Below are 23,309 nucleotides of genomic sequence, written 5' to 3' on the forward strand. Positions count from 1 at the left end.
GTCCTGTCTTCTGTCTTCAACCACAAATTCACAGATGCACTGTAGATCACTTGAATGAACCTTGTGGATCACTGGTGGTCCAAAGATCACTGTTTGAGAACCACTTTACTCCACCATGTATATGGGCTGACCTCCAGATGTTGTAGGATGACAACTCCCATCAGCTTCATTTAGCATGACCAGTGGTCAGGCATAATGGGAACTGTAGCTCAGCAGCTTCTGGAGAGCAATACATTGACTCTCTCTTCAATGTATAATTTGCAACAAGTCTCAGGTGACTCCAGGACTTGCCAAACCATATTTCCTCTTAGCAAGTATCATTTCCACCTACCGAAAATGTTGCAAATCCTCATCCTCACATGGGCGGTTTTCAGTTGCTTCTCCGATGCAGGACCTTCCACCGCCACTGGGACTGGGATTATTACAGCTTCGACTTCTTGATTTCCTTCCTCCTGTACAAGGACTCCATGAGGACCAGCAGCTCCAGCTCCCATCAGTGACTCCTTCATAATGGCAGGAAAGGTCATGCATCATTTTTCAGTGGATCAGACACAGGATACTATGCAACTCACCGTCACAAGATATTCACCTGCACCCTCCTTCCTCCAGAGGAAAGAGCTTGAAACCTGGACAATATTGGGAAATTTGACATATTTGATTCCCCTTAAGGAGTGAGGGCCAACTGCACCCTTGTCTATGCACCAGCCTACAGTTTCAGCTGCTTCCCTTCTTAGAGGTGAAAATAGCTAAGCTGTTAACCATGGGTAGGCAAACTAAGGCCCAGGGGCCGAATCCAGCCCAATAGCCTTCTCAATCCAGCCCGCGGATGGTACGGGAATCAGCATGTTTTTACATGAGTAGAATGTGTCCTTTTATTTAAAATGTCTCTCTGGGTTATCTGTGGGGCCTGCCTGGTGTTTTTACATGAGTAGAATGTGTCCTTTTATTTAAAATGTCTCTCTGGGTTATTTGTGGGGCATAGGAATTCATTCATTTTTTTCTCCCAAAATATAGTCCAGCCCCCCGCCCCAAGGTCTGAGGAACAGTGGACTGGCCCCCTGCTCAAAAAGTTTGCTGATCCCTGCTGTTAACTATTACGGTGGCCCTACAGTTCACACATTGCTGCAACTGCACAGAAGACCAACAGAGATCATTTGGCAGAGCCCTAGGTGATTTACAGTAAATCAGCAAGAGTTCATGACTCCCAGTTGTTTGACAATCGCAAGTAAGGAGGGGGCAGAAATCCTGATGTACTGATTCCTTGTCTCTCAGTACCAGTGTTCCTCACACGTAAATTATGGGTACATAATTGCTTGCTGTTGACTAAGGACTCATCCGGACTTCCTTTTGCATCATGCTTTCTAGGCACAGATCAGCACTTAAAAACCCTTTTTTTGTCCTAGTATTTTCCCCAGGAAAACCTGCATTTTACCGCTGAATCAGAGCAAATGGCAATTCACAGAAAAGCTGACTGTTGTCCCCCCTGCCCCGGTGAATCATAATTCAGATTCCCAGCTTTATTTTTTCCCCAAAGAGCAAGCGTCCAGGACTTGTAAAACCTGAGATATGAAAGGAAATGCACAGCCACTATTCTCGTTTTTGTTGTTGTTGTTGTTGTTGCTGTTGTTGTTGTTGTTGTGAGAAACTGGCCTGCTCCCCTATTCGGTGTTTTGCTTTGAAAAATCCTGTGGATGCCTATGGAAAGCAGATGTGTACCTTCCAGCATGTGACTTACAGAATGTGGTGGGTTATTATCTCCAGCCGCTCAGCTATCATTTTTGCATTAGACGCTCCTCCCCCTGAACCACTCTTTTGCTTCCAGGTTCGGTTGAAACCAGGTTTACTAGAACCAGATTTGGTTGAAACCAGGTTTACCTTGAGGTTCTAGTAAAACAAATGCAAGTTACAGTAGATCCTGCAAGCCTGCCTCTGGCATTGAAGAGGCCAGGGACAAGAGCTGGTCCTTTTGCGTTCTAAGGACCCATCCACACTTTCGCTTAACCCATGCCTAGAAAGCATGAGTCTGGGTGGTTTTCCACATGACCCATGCTTTCTAGGCAGAGGTCCACTTGGCCTTTGCCCCACTGCCCTCCCCCCCGAAAGCCCACTTTTTAGCACTAAATCAGAACAAAAAGGCAACTGGCAGAAAACCCCATTGCTGTTTGCTCCAAGTCAGCACTAAATATCACAGGCTTCCTCAACCTCGGCCCCCCAGATGTTCTGAGACTACAATTCCCATCATCCCTGACCACTGGTACTGCTAGCTAGGGATCATGGGACTTGTAGACCAAAAACATCTGGAGGGCCGAGGTTGAGGAAGCCTGAAATATCAGGTTTCCCTTGGGGTGGGGAAGCAGTGGGAGAAATGTTGAGTGGATAAGCCCTAAGTAACTTCAAATCACAGTAACATCATGTGTGCATGTGTGCATTAGGGGAGGGCCTGTAGTGTCCACACATTGCACTACCTGCTTTAAACACTTCCACTCTAAAACAGGAGAGAAATGACTTGCCTGGCTGGTCTTGCACAAGAGTTCCCAGTTCGCAAGCTGCTCCGAAAGTATACGGTTTGCAGAAGCATAGGCACTGAGTTTCCACAACAGCCGGCTCACCGCCATTTCGACACGGGCGGCATTTGCAGGGATCGTTTTCGCTCAGGTACTCTTCGATGGCTCGTTTCAGGTGATGCCTTTTGACGGATGCACAAGGTACTTCCTTCACCAACTCATACAGTGGTGTGAGCTATATATATATATAATTAACATGTCCAACTGTTTGTTTGTTTTCAAAGAACATTACTTTTTTCTTACATTCTACTTGGCTCCCCATTTTTTCTCCACGAGGGGGAAATTGCACTCAAAAATTATTCAAAGGGATTTTTGTTGAATTTCCCTTACTTTTGAGTAAGGTGCACATGTTTCGATTAAAACCCAGGAAAAGACACCTGGAGGCAATTCCTCCCATGGTGGTTGTTTTTTTAATCAGAAAGTGTGGACAGCTGGGGAGGCTGCACAATGCTGGTCCGATCTTTACTGGAAAGCAGAACCACCACCCCCATGCCTAGCCACCTTGCAATGATGAGGAGTACGCTCCAAACTCCTGAAATTTTAATGGAATTTTCAACTGCCCTCAAAATTAGGCAGGAAAAAAAATGAAACCTATTTTCTTTTTTCAGGGGAAGAAAACTTCTGTGAAATTGGAGGCCAAATTTTGGCACAGTATTAATGCTACTCTTGCCTCAAGAAACTAGGAGCAGTGTTCAACACAGCCAACATTAATGCTTGTCAGTCCTGTGTGATTAAAATTCCTGTAAAAATCAGTGGGACCTAAATGACCTTTATTTGTTACGATCCTGATAATAGGGCTTCCAGGTGGCATTTTGCTCAAGAGGTGAGTAGGTTCAGACCTGCTTAAGGGTGACAAAGAATCTGAGCATCCTCAGACTATTCCTTGGACATCAGAGTGGAAAACTTCTATTGTTTATTTTTATTTCTTTATTTAACTTTGCCTTTTGCCATATTTCTAGAGCAACTTCCAAAAGGACAGCAGCAACATTAACAGATGAAAGACAACAATAATGACTAAACAGCCCAAAATAATCAGTAGTTAAAACTATTTTAATTGCTAGTGGAATTGCTTTAAGAATTATCTTTTGGCAGATAAAATAAAATCATTCCTTCCAGTAGCACCTTAGAGACCAACTAAGTTAGTTATTGGTATGAGCTTTCGTGTGCATGCACACTTCTTCAGATACACTTTTCGTGTGCATGCACACAAAATTACTGGAAGGATTTTTTTTCATTTTGTTTCGACTACAGCAGACCAACATGGCTACCTACAGTGAGTAAGTATTGACCTGTGCATCTGTTGAGGTTTTTTTCTATTTTTATTTTTTTTGGGGGGGGGGTTCATTCATTAGATGAAGTTAGCCAGTCACCCAGGATAATGTTTGCTGTGTGATGCCTATACCTAACCAAACTTGCTCATGGGGGCTACACAGTTGGCAAGCATTGTGCATATGAATCTTAATTATGTCAAATGCAATAACGCTGAATTGCTTTGCTGGCATCTTGAAATTTCTGCTTACTCACTGGATCTGAGAAAACTAGATGCTCAGGCTGAGTATAGGGACCTTAATTAACTTGCAAACAAGGTACAATGCTCACAGGGATTTCTGCTTTTATTTGATTTATTTGACTTAGCAAGCTCAGCAGCAACTTCCTTTCACTTGAATAGTGTTTTTTGGGGAAACTGCAATGAAGGAGAAAAAGAAAGGAGATTTATTTGATTTTTTAAAAAGTGGCCATGAGTAATTTACACTAAATGGAAGTCTTGTCTAGTTCTGGGTGGCAGTAGCCATGTCAGGGACAGTGATGGTAGAGCTGCTTCAGTGATACTGAACTGAAGGCATAAGCCTCTCTCAGGATGCCTTCCAGTAGGAGTCCTCCTTTTGCACTTATAAGAAGCCAATAGACATTCTCAGATGGTCACGACTCAAGGATGCTCAACATCATGCCCACTGCCTTGCTCCTGGTACCCAAGCATTGATTGCTCCTTTGTAAAAACAGAGCATCTGCATGCACACATTATATGCACATAAGCTCTCTGTGTGTGATGGGTGAAGCCTGCATTTTGCAGTGCACCAGATCACACCTTAGGGATGAGGGAGAAATTTGGTTCAGTTTGTGTTATGTACTGAGTTGAATAGGATCCAAACTGCAGCAGTCTGATTGGTCCTAGAACAATAGGATCCAAAATGCAGCAGTCTGATTGGTCCTAGAACAATGCAGCAGTATGACTGGTTGGCAGGAACCACCCAATCCTGCTCCAGATAGAAGTGAATCCACAACCTGATTGGCTTACAGTAGAATTCCGGAATTAGCCAATCATGTGCAGCCCATTGTGTAAATAATGTATAAAGAAGACACTTTGAGGGGACTTTCATTCATTCCTCCTCACCACTATGAGCTGAATAAAGAGCATGAAATCACTTTGCAACTCTGAGTATATTTCAGTTTGCATTAACTGCAAGCCGATCTAATTCACAACTCCCAAACCAAGATGCAAATTGAAACCAAACTATCCTTTGAAATTTGCATGTCTCTGAACTTTGCAACGCCATTCTCCAACCAAATAATATGTAGAAAAATGCACATGTCTGGGGGGAAGTGTGCATAAAATTGTGAGCATTCTTTAAAAAATAATAATGCAAAAATGCATTATATTAGGAGAAATTGCTTGCAGAAATGTGTCCATTAGGCAAAATTAGGCATACAAAAATGTTTACATTGGGATAAATGTGCACTAAAAGACTGATTAATTTTTGGGAGAACATATAAAGAGGCATTTTGTGGAGAACTGAATGTAAGACTGGAAAAATGAGAGTAGCTGAAACAGTTGCACCTATCTCTAGGGTTCATGCAGCATGCAAGTGGTATGTGTGTAAGCTCTGTGGAGAAGATGAGATCAACATTTGAAGGTTGGAAACAATGACAAAAAGCATGATAAGAACAGAAGAATAGCCCTGCTGGGTCAATGCAATGGCCCATGTAGTCCAGCATCCAGGGGCGCCGACTTATAAAAAATATTGGGGGAGCCCGCGAAAGCTCATGAATAATAAATAAGCTCATGAATATGCAGATAAAGTGGCGCCGCCTCCTCGTGAGCGAATAGGGGAGAGCGTGCTGCGCCTATTAATCAGCTCCGAAGGAAATTGGGTGGAGCTTTTGCTCGGGAGGGAGGGCAGGAGGCATGCAGCCCGACCCTGTGCATTTTGGGCTGGGGGAGGGGCGGCGGTGGCGCTCTGCTGGAGGGGCGCCCGAGATTATTGGGGGGCAGAGCCCCCCCAAATGAATTTTTGAGGGGGCTCGGGCCCCCTCAGGCCCCATGGAGTCGGCGCCTATGCCTTCAGCATCCTGTTCTCACAGGGGCTGAACAGCTAAAAGCAGGAGTCTACCACAAGAGCTCTCTCTCCTCCTCTGGCTTCCAGCAACTGGTATTCAGAAGCATATTCCCACTTCATGTGCTGAAAATCCCTGGCGTTTAACTGTGTGAGAATGATTCATCTAATAAAAAAAATAAATCACACAAATCAGAGATTTACCTTTTGCTTAATGACTCTAGGAGTATGGGACACCGATCTAGCCCAGAAGGAGTATCGTTGCGTATTTGCCACAGGATCATTTATGTCCATGTAGCTTAGCCCAGCTACAGCTCCGGGACTTCCTCCCTCGACTAACGGGTCAGCTCGAATCTGATTGCTTCTGGTACCTGGAAGCACAAAAAGAGCACAGCATTTTAAAAACAAGTGTTTTATATTGTCAAACAGTTGTGTCGTGGCACGTACAACTGACATCTAAATGGACTTAAGAACATATAAATTAAGTACAGTTGTACCTTGGATCATTTACGCCTTGGTACTCAGATGTTTTGGCTCCAAAAAGCTGCAAACCCAGAAGTGAGTGTTCCAGTTTGCGAATGTTCTTTGGAACCCAAACGTCCGACGGGGCTTCCAATTGGCTGCAGGAGCTTTCTGCAGCCAATCAGAAGCCGAGCTTTGGTTTCCAAATGTTTTGGAAGTCGGACAGACTTCCGGAACGGATTCCATTCGACTTCCAACATACGACTGTATAGTATAAGAACATAAAAGAAGAGCCTTCTGGATCAGGCCAGTGGCTGATCTAGTCAAGCAACCTATTCTCACAGTGGCCAATGAGAGGTTTATAGAAAACCTACAAGCAGGACTCAAACGCAAGAGCCCTCTTCCCTAATGTGGCACCTGATATTCAGTAGCATGGCTGCCTCTGACCTTGGAGACAGAGCACAGCCATCTCCATGAATGTTTCTAACTCTCTTTGTAAAGCCATCCAAGTGTTAGAATTCCTGCTCCATGATTGCAGTCATGGGTTTTTTGTCTATCACATGACAGTATATGTTTTGACTCCACAGAGTGGGAAGTGACGGAGACAGGATGTTTGTGTTACTGTGTTCCGTGAAGTGGGACTATTGTCCTTTGTTTTCTCTCTCTTTGCTGTCTGATGCTAGAGAGAGAGAGGGAGCCATGTTGCAGTGCTCTCTGTGTGTTTATATGTAAATAAAGTAGATTAGCCAAAATGCTGAGTTGCTGGGGTTCTGTTATGCAACTGCACAAACTCTGTGGATCCCTAAGTGTGCTGGTGTCTGTTGGCATCGGTCGCTGTGATGTTTGGGCTGAAGAAAGCTTATGAAGCTCCCGAACGATCGATCAGGAGGGAGGGAACATGCCAGTCAGGCATGTGTTTCTACCAGGGTCGTACTCGAGTGTAGGCTGAACTCCTGACACCAGGTTGGGGGCCATCATTGGGTCAGGGCTGGTTCAGCTGCAGGTCCACATATAGACTCGGAGACAAGCAGTCAAGTTGATTTTTTGCTCAATGAAACAGAATACAAACAGAGAAACGTATGGCAAGACTGGCCTCGGTTAAGCAGTTGCCAGAGCCTCGCACTTCCCCCTGCATCTCCTCCTCATCCACCTGTTTCCCCAGCAGTCTTAAACTCCTTCAGAGAAGGGCCCCCATGTTCTCTCTGCTCTGCTACATGCTTCTTTGTGCCCTTGGAGACAAGGGAGCTGCAGAGCTGAATACAGTAGGACCGGCAGGCTCCTGTTTGCTTTAGTGAAACATTCCAATCGGTTAAGTCGGATGACTGCTATTGATCAGGAAGCTTCTCCAAGAACACACACACAACTATTTACCTGAAGATTGTTTCAGCAGTTGATCTAGTTTGTTGCATTCTGTTTTCTTCTTCTTTACGAACAGAAAATTCCAGCCTGATGAAGTGCATTTGCGCATGTCCAGCATGCTCAAACCTAGGCCAAGAAATGGGCATTAACCTTAATGATCAATGAACGATCGATGCAATCATTTCCAATGTGCAGGAAAATGTCCCACAGAACTGGGTCCCAAGGTAGCTTGGAACTTCTTAAGCAAGATGGATTTATTTACTGATTTGCTTGTTTATTAAGAGCTGCACCCCACCTTTCTGCCTAAGCGAAAGGCTTCAAGGCAGCCTACACATTTTTTTAAGGTCTCAAACAGAACTGTAAAGGAACCATCAACAGGTGACTCCAGTCTCTGGTTCCATCAAGGCCAAGCACAACTTGCCAGAAATCAGCTGGCAAGCAGAGGTGAAGATGCTGACATCACCTATATTAGTAGATGAAGATGCAGATGAATAGCCATTTAGATGGGTAGTGTCACAACCTACATAGGCTAGCTGCATGAATCTTTTACCATCTTGGGGGAGGAAGGCTAACAAAAGAGGTAAGTATCCCAGACTCTAGAAGAGGGAGAGGAAATCAGGTAAAAATGGTGAGTGACAGCAGCATCCAAAGGAAGGTGGGAGGAGAAAAACAGGTTTGGGTATACCAGTGGCAGCCTGTAACAGGAGATCTGTGGATCATACAGCTAATAGGGGTAAGAAACAAGATCAACGCCAAGGACTCCAGTGATTTAAAGGGGGTCTGAGCTCTTGTAGCAACAACTCCAACCAGTATATTCTGAAGTAAGAGTATAGTCGCATTCTGAGGGTCCTCTGGGGGTGGGAGTGGGAAAACAGAGAGTGAATTGAATGGCTGATACACCGCTGTGGGTTAAACCACAGACCCTAGGACTTGCTGATCAGAACGTCGGCGGTTCGAATCCCCGTGATAGGGATTTGACGGGGGTGAGCTCCCGTTGCTTGGTCCCTGCTCCTGCCCACCTAGCAGTTTGAAAGCATGTCAAAGTGCAAGTAGATAAATAGGTACCACTCTGGCGGGAAGGTAAATGGCAGTTCCGTGCGCTGCTCTGGTTCGCCAGAAGTGGCTTAGTCATTATTGCCACATGACCCGGAAGCTGTACGCCGGCTCCCTTGGCCAATAAAGCGAGATGAGCGCCACAACTCCAGAGTGGGTCACGACTCTGGGATACAATGGTGTAAGGTAAAGGGGACCCCTGACCATTGGGTCACGACTGGATCTAATGGTCAGGGGTCCCCTTTACCTTACACCATTGTATCCCACCGGCAAAACAGCGACAGTCTGGAAGTGTTCTAGAACTAGATTCTACTCTTGCTTACTAGGTTAAGGGCTCCTCCGCATTTCATATAAACAGAGAGTAATGTTTTGGGGTTTCTCTGCTGCTTGCATGCAAGAATAGAATGCATTTTATTCCCAAACTCACTCCTTTATACTGCAGTTGGCGCTGTGGTCTAAACCACAGAGCCTAGGACTTGCCGATCAGAAGGTTGGCGGTTCGAATCTCCGTGACGGGGTGAGCTCCCGTTGCTTGGTCCCTGCTCCTGCCCACCTAGCAGTTCGAAAGCACGTCATAAGTGCAAGTAGATAAATAGGTACCGCTGCGGCGGGAAGGTAAACAGCGTTTCCGTGCGCTGCTCTGGCTTCACCAGAAGCAGTTTAGTCATGCTGGCCACATGACCCAGAAGCTGTATGCCGGCTCCCTCGGCCAGTTAAGCAAGATGACTGCCACAACCCCAGAATTGTCTGCGACTGGACCTAATGGTCAGGGGTCCCTTTACCTTTACCTCACTCCTTTACTATTTGGGAATGAGTGCACTACCTTGTGCTTTTGCACTGTCTGAAGCAACATGAAACAGAACTTTGTAATGTCCTCCCAAAGATCCAGAGTGCAGGAAATGTGTTCCGAAACGTTCAATCAGCCTTCGGTATGCATTATATTCATAGAAGGTGGGAAGGTTAGCAAGCTCTTTCCAGAAGGGCTCAGCAAGATTTAGAAGTTCCGGCTGTTTATTGATGAACTGAGCAACTTCCACACTGTTTTCGATAACCATGAGCAGATTACTCTAGGAAAGCAAAAAGAATATATAGAACTCAGGCAGTTATTTTCACAATAGTAGGAAAGTGTTTATAAAAAGAGCAATTTACAGCTGATATCTCCTGGATAAAGAATTCTTTGTTAACTGCTGAATTCCACATGCTGGTTAGCTATTTGGTGTCAGAGTTCAGCAAACAGGGAAATACTGAAATTTCAAACTCCCCGATCCAGTAATGCAAAGGTATCAGGGAACTGCCATCGGAAGGACAGGAGGTGGAAGGGCTCACGCAGGTTGGGAGAGACTCAGCAGCTGAAGAGGGAACCAGCAGGGGGAGAGGAGGGGCTCCGAGGGAAAGTGAGCAGGAGGAATGGCTCAGAGACACTTCCAGCGAGGACAGTGGGGAGGTTTCAGGACCTCCTATAGGGACACCCACTCCTCACCAGAAACTGTCACGCCGAGAGTCCAGAAGACGCGTTTCCGTTAAGGAGCTTTTATGTTGGAAACGATTCCGAAAGCAACCACTGACGGAATCTGCCAGCGACTGACGGAGCCATGCTTAAGGCGCTCCGTCACAGACAGAGGTTTGCGGATTTGACCAAACTCTGAGGGACTAGGATTTTACGCACAAGCAGCTCATCATCCCATCACAAAAGGTTTTCAACCTTTTTGGGTCCACGGCTCCCTTGACCAACTACATTCTTTCAGTGGCACCCCTGTGGGGTTCAGGAGCCCAGTTATGTCACCCCTTTTCTCGAGAGCTGGCAGCCCCTCACCTCTTTTTGAACACCCTCCCTTGTGGAGTGTTTCCTCAGCCTCCTCTCCTCTCTGCTCTGCTTGTTCTCTGAGTCTCTGAGCTGCTCAACCTGCCCCGAGGCTGCCTCAGCTCCTGGCAACCAGCACCCCCTGGCCAGTCCCAGAGGCATCATTTACTGTGGAGTTTGTAGCCAGGGCTGCTGCAACAAACAGCTGTGCAGGCCTTTGAGAGGCAGAGATGCAAGAGGGCATCAGAGAACGTAGAGGAGGAAAGAGGGCCGGTGTTGTCCACAGCACCCCTGACCATCATTCAAGGCACCCCAGGGTGCCACGGCACACTGGTTGAAAACCACTGCAGTAATGGATGATGAGGGGTGGGGAAGAAATTCAGTTCTATTCACATTTTGATGCGAATTTGATGTGTAAAACAAAACACAAATCAAAGCACAGTGATCCTTTAAATTTTGCACGTCTCCAACTTACAATATACACACATAACTGTGTATATTAATAGACACTTGTGTATAAAAGCACACAAATAGTGAAAATAACATTAAAAATGCATTAAATTTGGGGAAATTGCTTGCAAGAAATTATGCAGAACACTGGGTACCTTTGAACGGCTATTTTCAATTGTATTTTCTTCTTCCCGGCGGTAATCTTTTCCAGTCGCAAGACTCTCTGTGTGTTTTCTATAAGCCCAGGAACTGTTGTAAAATTCAGCGCTGAAGTCATTCTGAATGGTCACCTATTAAAAAGAAGCAAAAGGTATCTATATATAAAATTCTCTAGAAAGAAATAAAATATTGGCAATTCTATTGTTTCTCAGCCCAGATACTAGGTACCTCCATGCTAGCTATTTTCTTGAGGAAATGTACAAATTTAACTCATGCCACCCAAAATTGTGTGTGAAACATTAAACCTAAAAATCCACAAACCACACCAAATTTAGTGTATTATAAAACACCTGTCCCCCTCCCCTGCAATTCTGTCATGACTGCCAGATACCTGCTTTCTCTTTAAAGTTATTGTGATGTACCGCAGGTTCTTCAGAGTTGCCTTTCCTCTGTTCCTTCCAGGCAAGGCCCACAATTTAAAGCTGTGTCTCCAAGCCCCTGTCTTTGCTCTGGAGCTTTCCCCTCAAAAACCACTCTTTAAAGCTCAATTGGAGTAAACATCCATCCACAGAAAATCCAAATTGACTGCTCTGATTTAGCTTTAAAGAGTGGGTTTTAGTGGGGAAAGCTAAGGTCAAAAAACCACTCGGAGATGGAGCATTTGTGGACCTCTGCCTGGAAAATGTGGACAAACGCTGTGCCCATGCAGTATAGCTCAACCTGAACCCTAAAGATAATGTGCATTCTTGTGTCCCCCAACACACCTTTGCATTAAAAAAAATGTTGTTCAGCTTGTATTTTTAAGCAAACCAACCTAATTCACATCACCTGGACTAATCACTGGATCTTAAAATAATTATGCTATGGGTTTCACACATTCTACACTGCAATACAGTTCTTAGCTTTCAAAACATACCCAAAATGCATACTGCAGAATAAAGTGCTTTTAGAAATGTGTGCATTGAGATAAAACATTTATATTTGTATACCTCTTATTAATATTATGATTATTATTTGTATACCACCCAACACCCGTAGATCTTAGGGCGATTCACAATATAAAAACAAACAAGCCACAAAATCCATAATAAAAATAAAAAAAACATGTGATGAGTATATTTAAAGTTTTTTTGTCCTTTTTAAATTGAGAAAACGAGCTGGCATAGACTTGTGAATGAACACACGAAAAATGGACTCCGACTGGAAGTAGACTGAGCCGCCCATGAGAAAGACCGTATACCAGTGGTAGGGAATTTGCTTGCATGCAGAAAGTCCCAGATTCAGGCATCAGCATCTTCATGTAGGGCTGAGAGAGAGCCCTGCTTGAAATCATGGAGAGCAGCTGCTAGTCAGTGTAGAACAAACTGAACTAGATGAGCCAACGGGCTGGCTCAGTATAGGGCAGCTTCTTATGCTCCTGTCTAGAAGCAGTTTGCCGGGTGGGACAGAAGCACTACACTAGCTTCCATACAGAAGAAGAAGAGTTTGGATTTGATATCCCGCTTTATCACTACCCGAAAGAGTCTCAAAGCAGCTAACATTCTCCTTTCCCTTCCTCCCCCACAACAAACACTCTGTGAGGTGAGTGGGGCTGAGAGACTTCAGAGAAGTGTGACTGGCCCAAGGTCACCCAGCAGCTGCATGTGGAGGAGCGGAGCCGCGAACCTGGTTCACCAGATTACGAGTCTACCGCTCTTAACCACTACACCACACTGGCTCTCAGGTGCGTTGCTATTGGTTGTCAGGAGGAGCATAGCGGAAGTAGTTCAACAAAGTGCAAATGCACCAGCTGAGCCAATCCAGCTCTCTTGCCAGTGTGTTTGCACTGCACCAAACTCTTCTCCTTGCCAGATAGGCATCAGAGACCCAGCTGCCAGGATGCTAAAGTTCTGCCCCCGCTCAGCCAGTGAGCTGCTTCTATTCCTATCCTCAGATGATACTGTGACTGAAAAACAAGCAATCAAACACACCTGGAATGTGTAAGCAAGGACACTGTCACTCAGCCGATAGTATTCTCTCTGGTCTCCACTGAACACTTTTCTGCATTGGCCACCAAAGCTCTTAGTATGGATGACTCCACCTCTGCTCTCACCCGTAAGGGCGTCAAAGCTGCAACCAATCAGAGTCAGGACACAGATTGCAAAGTTCACAGGATTTAGAAACATCAGTTGTTAACTAAATGTTAGCATACATCAGCAGACTACTTCCAAAACTAAATTATGCAAAGAACAGGGCACTCTGTAATGAGATTTTGTACTGGCAGAGCTACGATGCAAATCCCTGCCATTGCAAGTTACATCAGGGAAAATAAAACAAAATGTTTCCCCTGGAGTGTGTCAACAGAAAAGAGCAAGCACCTGATAATTCTAATGTGTTTTATCTCTATGGCAACTGCCCCTGCTATGTTACATTTCCAGGTAAAATTAATGCAACTTGACAAACAACAATGGTCAATCTCCTTGCATCTTTTTTCTCCTCCTGTGTTCAGCCTGAATTGAGGTCACCAACAAGGCCACGGGGACACATAAAGCCTGTAATTTATTTGCTTTGAAATAATCACCTGCCATTTATGCTGAAGTTCTGGTAAATCCACCGAGAGCTAAGGAATAGCAGCAGTAGTTCATTGTGACCATTCCTATAAGCCATTGCAGGGAGGTGCTAGGGTATACCTCCCCCACCTGCAACATAGGGATTATTATATTGGCCTATCCCACGTGTGTTTTGTAAGAATAGCTGAGGTAATTATTGTATGCTGTTCAACTCTGCCCCCTCCCGTGACATCACATGCGTGACGTCAGGATGTCTCGGTGGGCCCCCACAATCAACTTGAGAAGATGGCACTTCTGGACTTCCGGGGGCGGCGCGAAACTGTAATGGCGGTCCTCTTCGAGCTCTGAAGAGGGGCTCCGCGGAAAAGGGTCGTTCGCTGCGGCATAGCGACGACCCATCAAGATAAACCACGGGTAGAGTGAGCCCGTGGCCGTGGGACTCGGCGGGCACCAGAAGCTGCTCCGAAAACACAGAAGGGACCCCGTAAGGAGACCCGGAGTGAAGGAGGGGTAGCGGTGCTGTGAGTTCATCGCTCTTTCCGCGGAAGTGAAGCCGCGCGGCTGTTACAGATGAGCGCTGATCCTTCTTCCTAAAATCAACACCAAACTGCAAGTAACATACCCGTGAGTAAAGGGGACTAAAATTTGGCAAAGAATTTCGTAAATTTGGCTGAAAGCGGGAGACGAGAAAAGGGAAGTCCGTCTTCCGACATTGCTGACAAGATCAAAGCAAAGCTTTAAAAAGCGGAAGCGCTTGAAACGGGACTTTGGGAAGCTTTAGCTTTTTCGTGCTATTAAACCTGCTCTTTTTCCTGTTGAACTGAAGGTGGAAAGGGACTTTGATTATAAGAACGAGTAATGGGGGTTCTCCTCCTACCTTCCTCTCCCTTTGGGGTGATTTTTAAAGAGCCAGATCGTCGGGCTGCCGGAGAGAGAGACTGTGCTAAACTGCGGAAACAGTTGCAAACTTTGTAAAAACTTTGTTGGAGCATAACTGATACATTTGAGCAGGAAAGTTTGGATGTGATATTGTTGCAAGCACCCCTTGTGAAACTTTGTTGAACTTTAAAAGGTGCTCTGGGGAATTTTGAATCTTTGAAGGGACTGTGGGATATTGAACTTACTGAGTTGAAAAAATTTGGAACTTTAATGGCGGACTACTTCCTTCTTTGTCTTTGAAACTTGGTGGCACTCCCCCTACAGGGCTTTCGGATTATAAAATCCTGGGAACTGACTTTTGTTTTGAATTCCACTTTACCGGTTGTTTATAATTGAATTTGTCTTTCTCATGGAACAATAGACAATTTGACCTTGAACACTGACAGATGTGTAATGAGTGGTGCAGGGAGAACAAGAGCATCTAAAGCTAAGGAATCTAAAGAGGCCAAGGAGAAAGAAAAGGAAAGAAAACCAGCACAACTTGTACAAACAACACTGACCCAAGGACGCCGATCGTCGGTTCCAGCTGTACTGGTGACCCAAAGGGAACAAGGGGAAACAACTGAGAAGTCCACTGAGGAAGATATGGCAGCAGGTGGGTCAGATACACTATTTAAACAAATATTGGAGCAATTATCAAGTTTAAACCAAAAGGTGGACGACCAGTCTTTGAAGATAGATAAAGCAACTTCCTCGATTCAAAAATTGACTGATCAAGTTTCCCAGCACACGCAAGCCATAGAGAATTTGCAAGGAGCAACAGCGGAAAATCGGGAATTGGCTGGAGAAGCAATCCAGAAAGTGGGAGCTCTACAAAAAGAAGTGGAAGAAATAAAAGGAGAAGTCAAGCCCCTGCACAAACAGGTGGGTGAACAACAAGTTTATCTGTCAATGGTGGAACTGAAAAATCGCGAGAGTAACATCAAATTGAGAGGCATCCCGGAACTAGAGCAAGGAGATTTGATTGGATACTTAACACAGGAATTTTCGAAGTTCTGGGGTTTAAAGGAAGACACAGATTTTAAGATTGTCTCGGCATATAGACTGGGAAGAGTGGTAAAGAAAGATAGATCCAGAGACTGTCTGATAATTTTAAGATCAAAGGAAGAGAGGGATAAGATCCTAGGTCTCCATTTCAAAAAAGCAATTGAAATACAAGATAAAAGGGTGGAAATTTATAGAGATATCCCGAGACAGCTGTTGGATCTTAGAGCCACCTATTCAGAACTAGCAAAATTGCTGAGATACAACGCAATTCCCTACAGGTGGGAGTTTCCACAAGGATTATCTTTCACCTACAAAGAAAGGAAGGTTAAAATTAGAACACCTGAAGATAACCAAAAGTTCCTTCACGACCATGGAGAAGATCTCCAAAAAGGAGTGGATTGGCTTCCAGCTGTACCAGCACCAACATTGCCTGAAAGCGGGCCAACGCCTGCACCCTCGGGATCTGAGCAAAAGGAAGGCACCCCATCTTAAGAACGTCTAAAATAGAACAGGATGTCTCTGCAGCTACTTAGCTGGAACATAAATGGCGGGAATTCTCCGGAAAAAAGAAGGAGGATATTCCATATTTTGAAAAAAGAACAATTGGATGTAATATGCCTTCAAGAAACACATGTGACTAGGCTCCATAGGAAAGTATTAATTAATAAAAGACTTGGCCAAGAATTTATCTCATCAGACAAAGTCAAAAAAAGAGGTGTTGTAATTTATGCAAAGGAGAACCTGTCACCAAAATTCTTATTTAAAGATGATCATGGAAGAATTCTCGCAATTGAAATCCAAACACAAGGGGAAAAGATTTTGATATTAGGAGTTTATGCGCCAAATGATGGAAAATCAGAATTTTATAAGAAGCTGCATGAGACAATGATGGACTATCTGGATTATTCTAACATTATCGTGATGGGAGATATGAATGGGGTGGTGTCTACAAATATGGACAAATCCCAAAATCAAAATTTAACAACAGACGGCAGACTCCCTAAAACCTTTTTTGAAATGACAGACAATATGGACTTGATTGACATTTGGAGGACAAGGAACCCCTTGGGTAAAGAAGGAACCTTCTTTTCTGAGGCCCACTTGTCATGGACACGAATCGACCAAATTTGGATATCTAGAGGACTGGCCCCGAAAACGAGAAAAGTGGAAATCTGCCCAAAAACCTGCTCCGACCATAATGCCTTAAAAATGGAATTGAGACTTTTCCCAACTGGATCCTTCAGATGGAGAATGAATGACACCTTGCTAAGAGATCAAGAGATCGTTAAGAAGGCCCAAAAAACGCTAAAGGACTACTTTGAAATAAATTTGAATACTACGGTGGAGAAAAGAATAATCTGGGATGCAAGCAAAGCTGTAATGAGAGGGTTTCTGATACAACAGAATACAATAAAGAGAAAATTTTGGAATGGAAAAAAGGAAAAAATTCTAGAGAAAATAAGTGATGGAGAGAAAAAGCTGAGAACTAATCCGAAGTCAAAAGAGGTGCTAAGAGAGATCAAATTCCATCAAGCACAATATTCGAAATTGATTAATCAAGAGATTGAGTGGAAAATCAAACAAATGAAGCAGAGATCGTTTGAATCAGCAAATAAATGTGGAAAGTTGTTAGCTTGGCAATTGAAAAAAAGACAAAAGCTAAACACGGTTACAAACTTGGAGATTCAAGGAAAAATAGTTCAGAAACCAGAAGAAATAAGAAAGTGCTTCCACAGATATTTCAAAGAACTTTATGCACAGGGGCCTCAGAAAGAATCGGAAATAGACCAATTCTTGAGGACAAATGGACTATCCAAAATAAGTCAAGATAAAAGATCAATGCTCAACAGTAAAATAACTCAACAGGAAATTGAAGGTGCCATCCAAAATATGCAACTTGGCAAATCTCCAGGCCCAGATGGTCTCACCTCCAAATATTATAAGACTCTGAAGGATTGTTTGACACAACCGTTGTTGGAGGTTTGCAACCAGATTATGGAGGGGAGAAGGGCACCGGAAACGTGGAAAGAAGCATTCATCACATTGATTCCCAAGTCAGAGAAGGAAAAGACTCAGCTTAAGAACTACCGTCCCATCTCACTCCTGAATGTGGATTACAAATTATTTGCAGACATTTTAGCAAGTAGACTTAAAAACGTATTAAATGAAGTAATTCACAAGGACCAAGCAGGCTTTCTCCCTGGTAGACACATGTCTGATAATACCAGGAATATTATTGACATATTGGAGCTGTTGCGAATTAGAAACACAAGGGCTGCTTTAATCTTTATTGATGCGGAGAAAGCATTTGACAACATTTCTTGGATGTTTATGAAGAAAAACTTGAAGGGGATGGGAGTGGGACGGGGGTTTGAAAATGGACTAGAAGCAATTTATTCAGAGCAAAAAGCCAAGTTGATAGTGAACAATGTGGTGTCGGATGAACTTCTAATTGAAAAAGGGACACGACAGGGGTGCCCTTTATCCCCTCTGCTATTTATTTCTGTTCTGGAGGTATTGCTGAATATGATTAGGGAGGACCAGCTGGTGCAAGGTATAGAGGTCGGAGCGAAACAATACAAACTGAAAGCCTTTGCAGATGACCTAGTCTTGACAGTACAGGAGCCAGTATCTAGCACAAAAAGAGTTTTGGAACTTATTTTGGAGTTTGGTCGGGTGGCGGGATTTAAGTTAAACAAACAAAAAACTAAGGTTTTGGTTAAAAATCTGACACCTACAGAGATAGAGGGGTATCAGAAAGAGACAGAGCTAAGTGTGGTTAAAAAAGTGAAATACCTGGGGGTATACCTGTCCACTAAAAATTTAAACCTTTTTAAAGATAACTATGAAAAATGTTGGTTGGAAATTAAAAAAGACTTGGATATTTGGTCAAGATTGAAACTTACCTTGTCAGGCCGAATCGCAGCTATTAAGATGTGTGTTTTGCCTAAAATGCTATTCTTATTTCAGACCCTTCAGGTCGTGGACAGAATGGAATGTTTTGGAAAATGTCAGAAGGATATTTCTAAGTTTGTCTGGCAGGGCAAAAAGCCCCGAATAAAATTTAAAATACTAACCGACTCAAAAGAAAGAGGGGGGTTTGCCCTGCCGGACCTAAGGTTGTACTATGAAGCTGCAGCCTTCTGCTGGTTGAAGGATTGGTTTCTGTTGGAAAACACTGATGTCCTAGATCTGGAAGGGTTTGATAATGTGTATGGTTGGCATGCATACTTGTGGTATGACAAGGCGAAGGTTCATAAATTGTTCAAAAACCATATTGTCAGAAAATCAATTTTTGCCGTCTGGATGAAGTACAAGGACTTATTAGAAAGCAAGACTCCGAGGTGGTTATCACCTGTGGAAGCCAAGATTTCTAAAAAAAAGCCCAATATGGAGGCCTACTGGCCAAAATATTGGGAACTGATTGAAAGAGTTGGAGATAACTGGAAGCTCCAAAGCCAGGACAAATTAAAAGGTAAGGTGCGAGATTGGTTACATTATGCTCAAATTCAAGAGGTATTCAAAATGGACAAAAAAGTGGGTTTCCAGTTGGAGAAATCGAAACTGGAGACGGAGTTACTAGAACCAAAGACTAAGGTACTTTCGAGGATGTATGACTTGCTGCTTAAATGGAACACACAGGATGAGACAGTTAAATCTGCTATGATAAAATGGGCACAGGATGTAGGACACAACATTATGTCTGAGGACTGGGAAAGGTTATGGAACACCGGTATGAAATTCACGGCATGTAGTGCCTTGAAAGAGAACATTATGAAAATGGTATACCGGTGGTACATGACCCCAGTCAAGTTGGCTAAAATATACCATCTTTCTGATAATAAGTGTTGGAAATGTAAGGAGGCAGAAGGGACATTCTTTCACCTCTGGTGGACCTGCCCGAAAGTAAAGGCCTTTTGGGAAATGATACATAATGAGCTGAAAAAGGTATTCAGATATACCTTTTCTAAGAAACCAGAGGCCTTTCTTCTGGGCATGGTGGACCGGAAGGTGCCAAAGAAGGATAGAACCTTGTTTATGTATGCAACCACTGCAGCTAGGATTCTTATCGCAAAGTTCTGGAAGACACCAGATTTACCCACACTGGAGGACTGGCAGACGCAGCTGATGGACTACATGGAGTTGGCAGAAATGACTGGCAGAATTCGAGATCTGAGCGAAGAAACAATGGAGGAGGACTGGAAAAAATTTAAGGACTATTTGCAAAAACATTATAAGTTGTTTGAATGTTAAGATTGCGCACGATTAAGATACGTTATGCTTCTGCAATTTATTTTAAGTAAATGATAAAGTAAGTATTGATGGAAAAAAAAATGAGACAAATTAGAAACAAAATATTATGTTTATTAAGAGTGTCAAAACTAAATTACAAATTTTTGAAATTGGTAACATAATAAATACAAAGGTATAATAAGTTGGGAAATAAGATAATAAATTGCTGAATTGGTTAGAATGATGAATGCAATGCTGAGAGGATGTGAGGAGGTCCAAAAAGATGTCGAAAAAATTTTATAATGATTTTTTCTTTTTTCTCTGTTTTTCTTTATATATATAGAAAATGTTTCTTGTATATTGCTGTTTAAACAAATGTGTTCACCTATGGAAAGAAACGCAATAAAAAATTTTTATAAAAAAAAAAAAAAGAGAAGATGGCACTTCTGGTCAGAAGTCTACATTGTCACGCAAGGCCCATGCCTCTGGAGCTCTGGGGCCTCCTGGCCTTGCTGTAGCTGCTCAAGCAAGCAGTGACAAGAGCAGCAGTAGCAACCTCTTCATGCCTTGCAGGGCCGTCTTTACCCAGTTGTGCAAGGGGTGCGGGGCACCCGGGAGCTGAATTCTGGGGGGTGCCAAATGTATATTGGTCCCTCTCGAGCAGCGGCAGTGAAAAGCAATGGAGCGAAAGTCCCGTCGTCCCCCCCCCCCGGTCGCTCTGTTACTCTGTAGCATCAAATATTCCTGATGAGTCAGGAAACAAAAGCAGTCCCCCCACCACTGCGTTGCAGTGGCGTAGCGTGGGGGGTGCAGGGGGGCCGGCCGCACCGGGCGCAACATCTGGGGGTTAGGGTTAGGGGGCGCAAATCCACGGGTTAGGGGGCGCAAATCCATGGGTTAGGGGGCACAAATTACTTGCCTTGCCCCGGGTGCTGACAACCCACGCTACGCCACTGCTGCGTTGTTGTTACAGATGAGTGATTTCCCCCCTAAAAAAAGGTCAACTTTGGCTTCCCCCCTCCCCCAGAAAAGGTCAACAACTTTGGCTCCCCCCCAAAAAAAGAGCTAAATAAAAGTTAATTTGGGGGTGCTGGGCGGATCTTTGCACCCCGGTGGTGCATATGCTAAAGACGGCCTTCCTCTTTGAGGAAGGCAAGGAAGGTAAGGCTCAGAGGGAGAGAGAGGCAAATGGGCAGTAGCAACAACAATGGCAAGAAAGAAATGGTCCTCGTGCTCTGGGAGAAGGGCCCCTTAAGAGCAACTCTCTCCCTGAGGACCTCCCCAAACAAATTCCAAATGGCCTGTCCGAGCTACAACGCTCATGAAAAGATAAATCATATGGCCACGAGACAATGGATGCGAAATACTCTGAAGACCTGAAACTACATAAACGCTTCGCCCTATATAGTAGCTAAATGTTGTTGTTCCTCATAAATAACCAATAAGCATTGCAACAAAATGAATAAGAATGACAGAGAACTCACCCTGCTCCTGTGAGCTCGACATTAGGAGGCGGCTTCAAAGGTGGCTTGGTGTTTTCACACACTGTCTTGATCTCATCGCATCGGTCCTCATCAGCGCCATCTTCCTCACAGTCGTGATCTCCATTGCACACCAAAGATTTGCTAATGCACTGCCCTATGGCCATAAAGACAGGTAACACAGGAACGATGAAGAAACTCTTGCACCCACCTAGAGAACAGAACTGATTCCTCTGAGACTCCTCCATGTTTCTTCAAGTGTCTTGGAATTTTCTTTCTGTGAGATGGGTTGCTTTGGTTTGGTATTTGAGACTGAAAGCCAGCCTCCGCCTCCTACTAAGTTTCTGGATTAGTTATTTGTCCTTTGTGACAAGGCAAATCTCCTTGGCAGGCCCTTTAGGGGCTTCTCTGGAAACCTCATGGGCAAGCAAGGTCTGTTGGAGTGTAGTGAGCACTTCTATCCTATCCTCAAGTTGTATATATGTGTAAATAAAACCATATATCCTAAAGACATCAAGTGTCCATTAACCTTCATTCCAAGGAAACTGTACCCTGGGTAAGCACTGGAACTCCTGGGGTCTCTCAAAGCTCAGAGATTGGGGTGCAGGCAACAATATTTATGTGCTGTTATCTGATGCCTGAGAGTTCTGTTATTTACCAGTGTAGAAGTCATTTACTGTGAGTCCCTCTAGAGACCCTGCGTAAAGAACTCTCTCTATCTCTGTATGAATAGTAAAAATCATAATGAAGAGTTACACTTGCATTCCCATATCTCCCCCTTTTTGGTCCTATCGGCTTCTGCTGTGAAACAGTCATAGAATAATAGAATTATAGAGTTGGAAAGGACAAAGAACAGGTCAGTTGGATTCTTGAAGCAACGTACCCGATGAACATCTAAAACGATTGCCACATCCATCTTCTGTTGGGCACCCTCTCGTAGGAACACAAGGACGGGATTCAAAGGAACTTCCTGGACATGGCTGTCCTCCAAACTGCCCATAAACTGCTATGGTCCGTCTGCGAATCTAAATCCAAAAAGCAATCCTTTAGGCTAGATGTAGGTTCCGGTGGTGCTCTTAGGGGTAAGGGGGATGATATGTTAGCTCTGAAATTGTGCCCTTCAAAGAAAGGGGAATGTCACAAATTTCCTGTGGAGGCAGGTAGGTCAATGCTGGGCCTTTTTGCCTCTATCTCCATCATCTGCCGCTCTCAGTGGTCAGATGTAGGGCCATGAACTTCATCCCCAAAGTGCAGTCCTAATTGCGTCACTGGCAACATCACATGTTCACCTGTCTGCAGAACAAGCTGCTGTTATAAGGCGTAGGAGTAGGACCTGGTTTAAAAGTTGGCAACAGTACCCATGTGTGTTTTATACTGCCGCATATTCAGAAGTGTTGTATTTGGATACGAGAGACCCAGTTTCAAATTGTCACTCAAGCAGAAAACCTTATTAAGTTTCCCTGCGTTGGTTACTGTAGGCCAAAAACTCTGTATTGCTAGACCACATGTTCACCATTTATGGTGTGGGAGTTTGCTTAAAGAGAAAATTAACTAATAATCTGGTAAGAAAACTTGGATTGTTCACTGGCGCTGCCTTAATCGAGGAACATTTCAGCCACTCAGGCAATGAATCTTGTAAAAGTAACCAGCGAAGAATATAAACATGGAAATAATTTGCATTTTAATTTGAGAGTTATTGTTGTGGGGGAAACAGGCGGTTCTATTTGGCCACATCAGCAGCAAATGAAAAACAGCGGTTTGGTTTATAGGCTGTCTGTTCCTGGATTTATATATCCTCTGCTAGAGAACTCAGATGCAAGGAAATTAATCAATATAGGAAAGCTAAAGTAGTGTAGTTTAGCTAGCTGAGGTTGCAATCCTATACCTTGGGAGTAAGCTCCATTGAGCACAATGGAACTTGTGCCTACATAGGCACACAT

The 23,309-nt window shown here is 44.0% G+C and overlaps 1 protein-coding gene across 2 annotated transcripts in view; it reads right to left on the reverse strand.

Annotated features, from left to right (window-relative positions):
* The window catches only part of C7 (complement C7), a 43,848-nt gene that overhangs the window by 15,226 nt on the left and 5,313 nt on the right, over positions 1 to 23,309 (reverse strand). For both annotated transcript variants that reach the window (XM_081212761.1, XM_081212762.1), the window contains exons 4-12: positions 22,253 to 22,394; positions 21,373 to 21,526; positions 13,151 to 13,289; positions 11,177 to 11,311; positions 9,594 to 9,837; positions 7,730 to 7,843; positions 6,101 to 6,267; positions 2,511 to 2,739; positions 332 to 503 (exon numbers count right to left, since the gene is read on the reverse strand). In XM_081212761.1, the coding sequence (XP_081068887.1) occupies positions 332 to 503; positions 2,511 to 2,739; positions 6,101 to 6,267; positions 7,730 to 7,843; positions 9,594 to 9,837; positions 11,177 to 11,311; positions 13,151 to 13,289; positions 21,373 to 21,526; positions 22,253 to 22,394 (1,496 nt within the window). The remainder of the gene's footprint in view (positions 1 to 331; positions 504 to 2,510; positions 2,740 to 6,100; positions 6,268 to 7,729; positions 7,844 to 9,593; positions 9,838 to 11,176; positions 11,312 to 13,150; positions 13,290 to 21,372; positions 21,527 to 22,252; positions 22,395 to 23,309) is intronic.

The sequence above is a fragment of the Podarcis bocagei genome (genome assembly GCF_964188305.1).
Source record: "Podarcis bocagei genome assembly, chromosome: 11".
Taxonomy (NCBI): domain Eukaryota; kingdom Metazoa; phylum Chordata; class Lepidosauria; order Squamata; family Lacertidae; genus Podarcis; species Podarcis bocagei.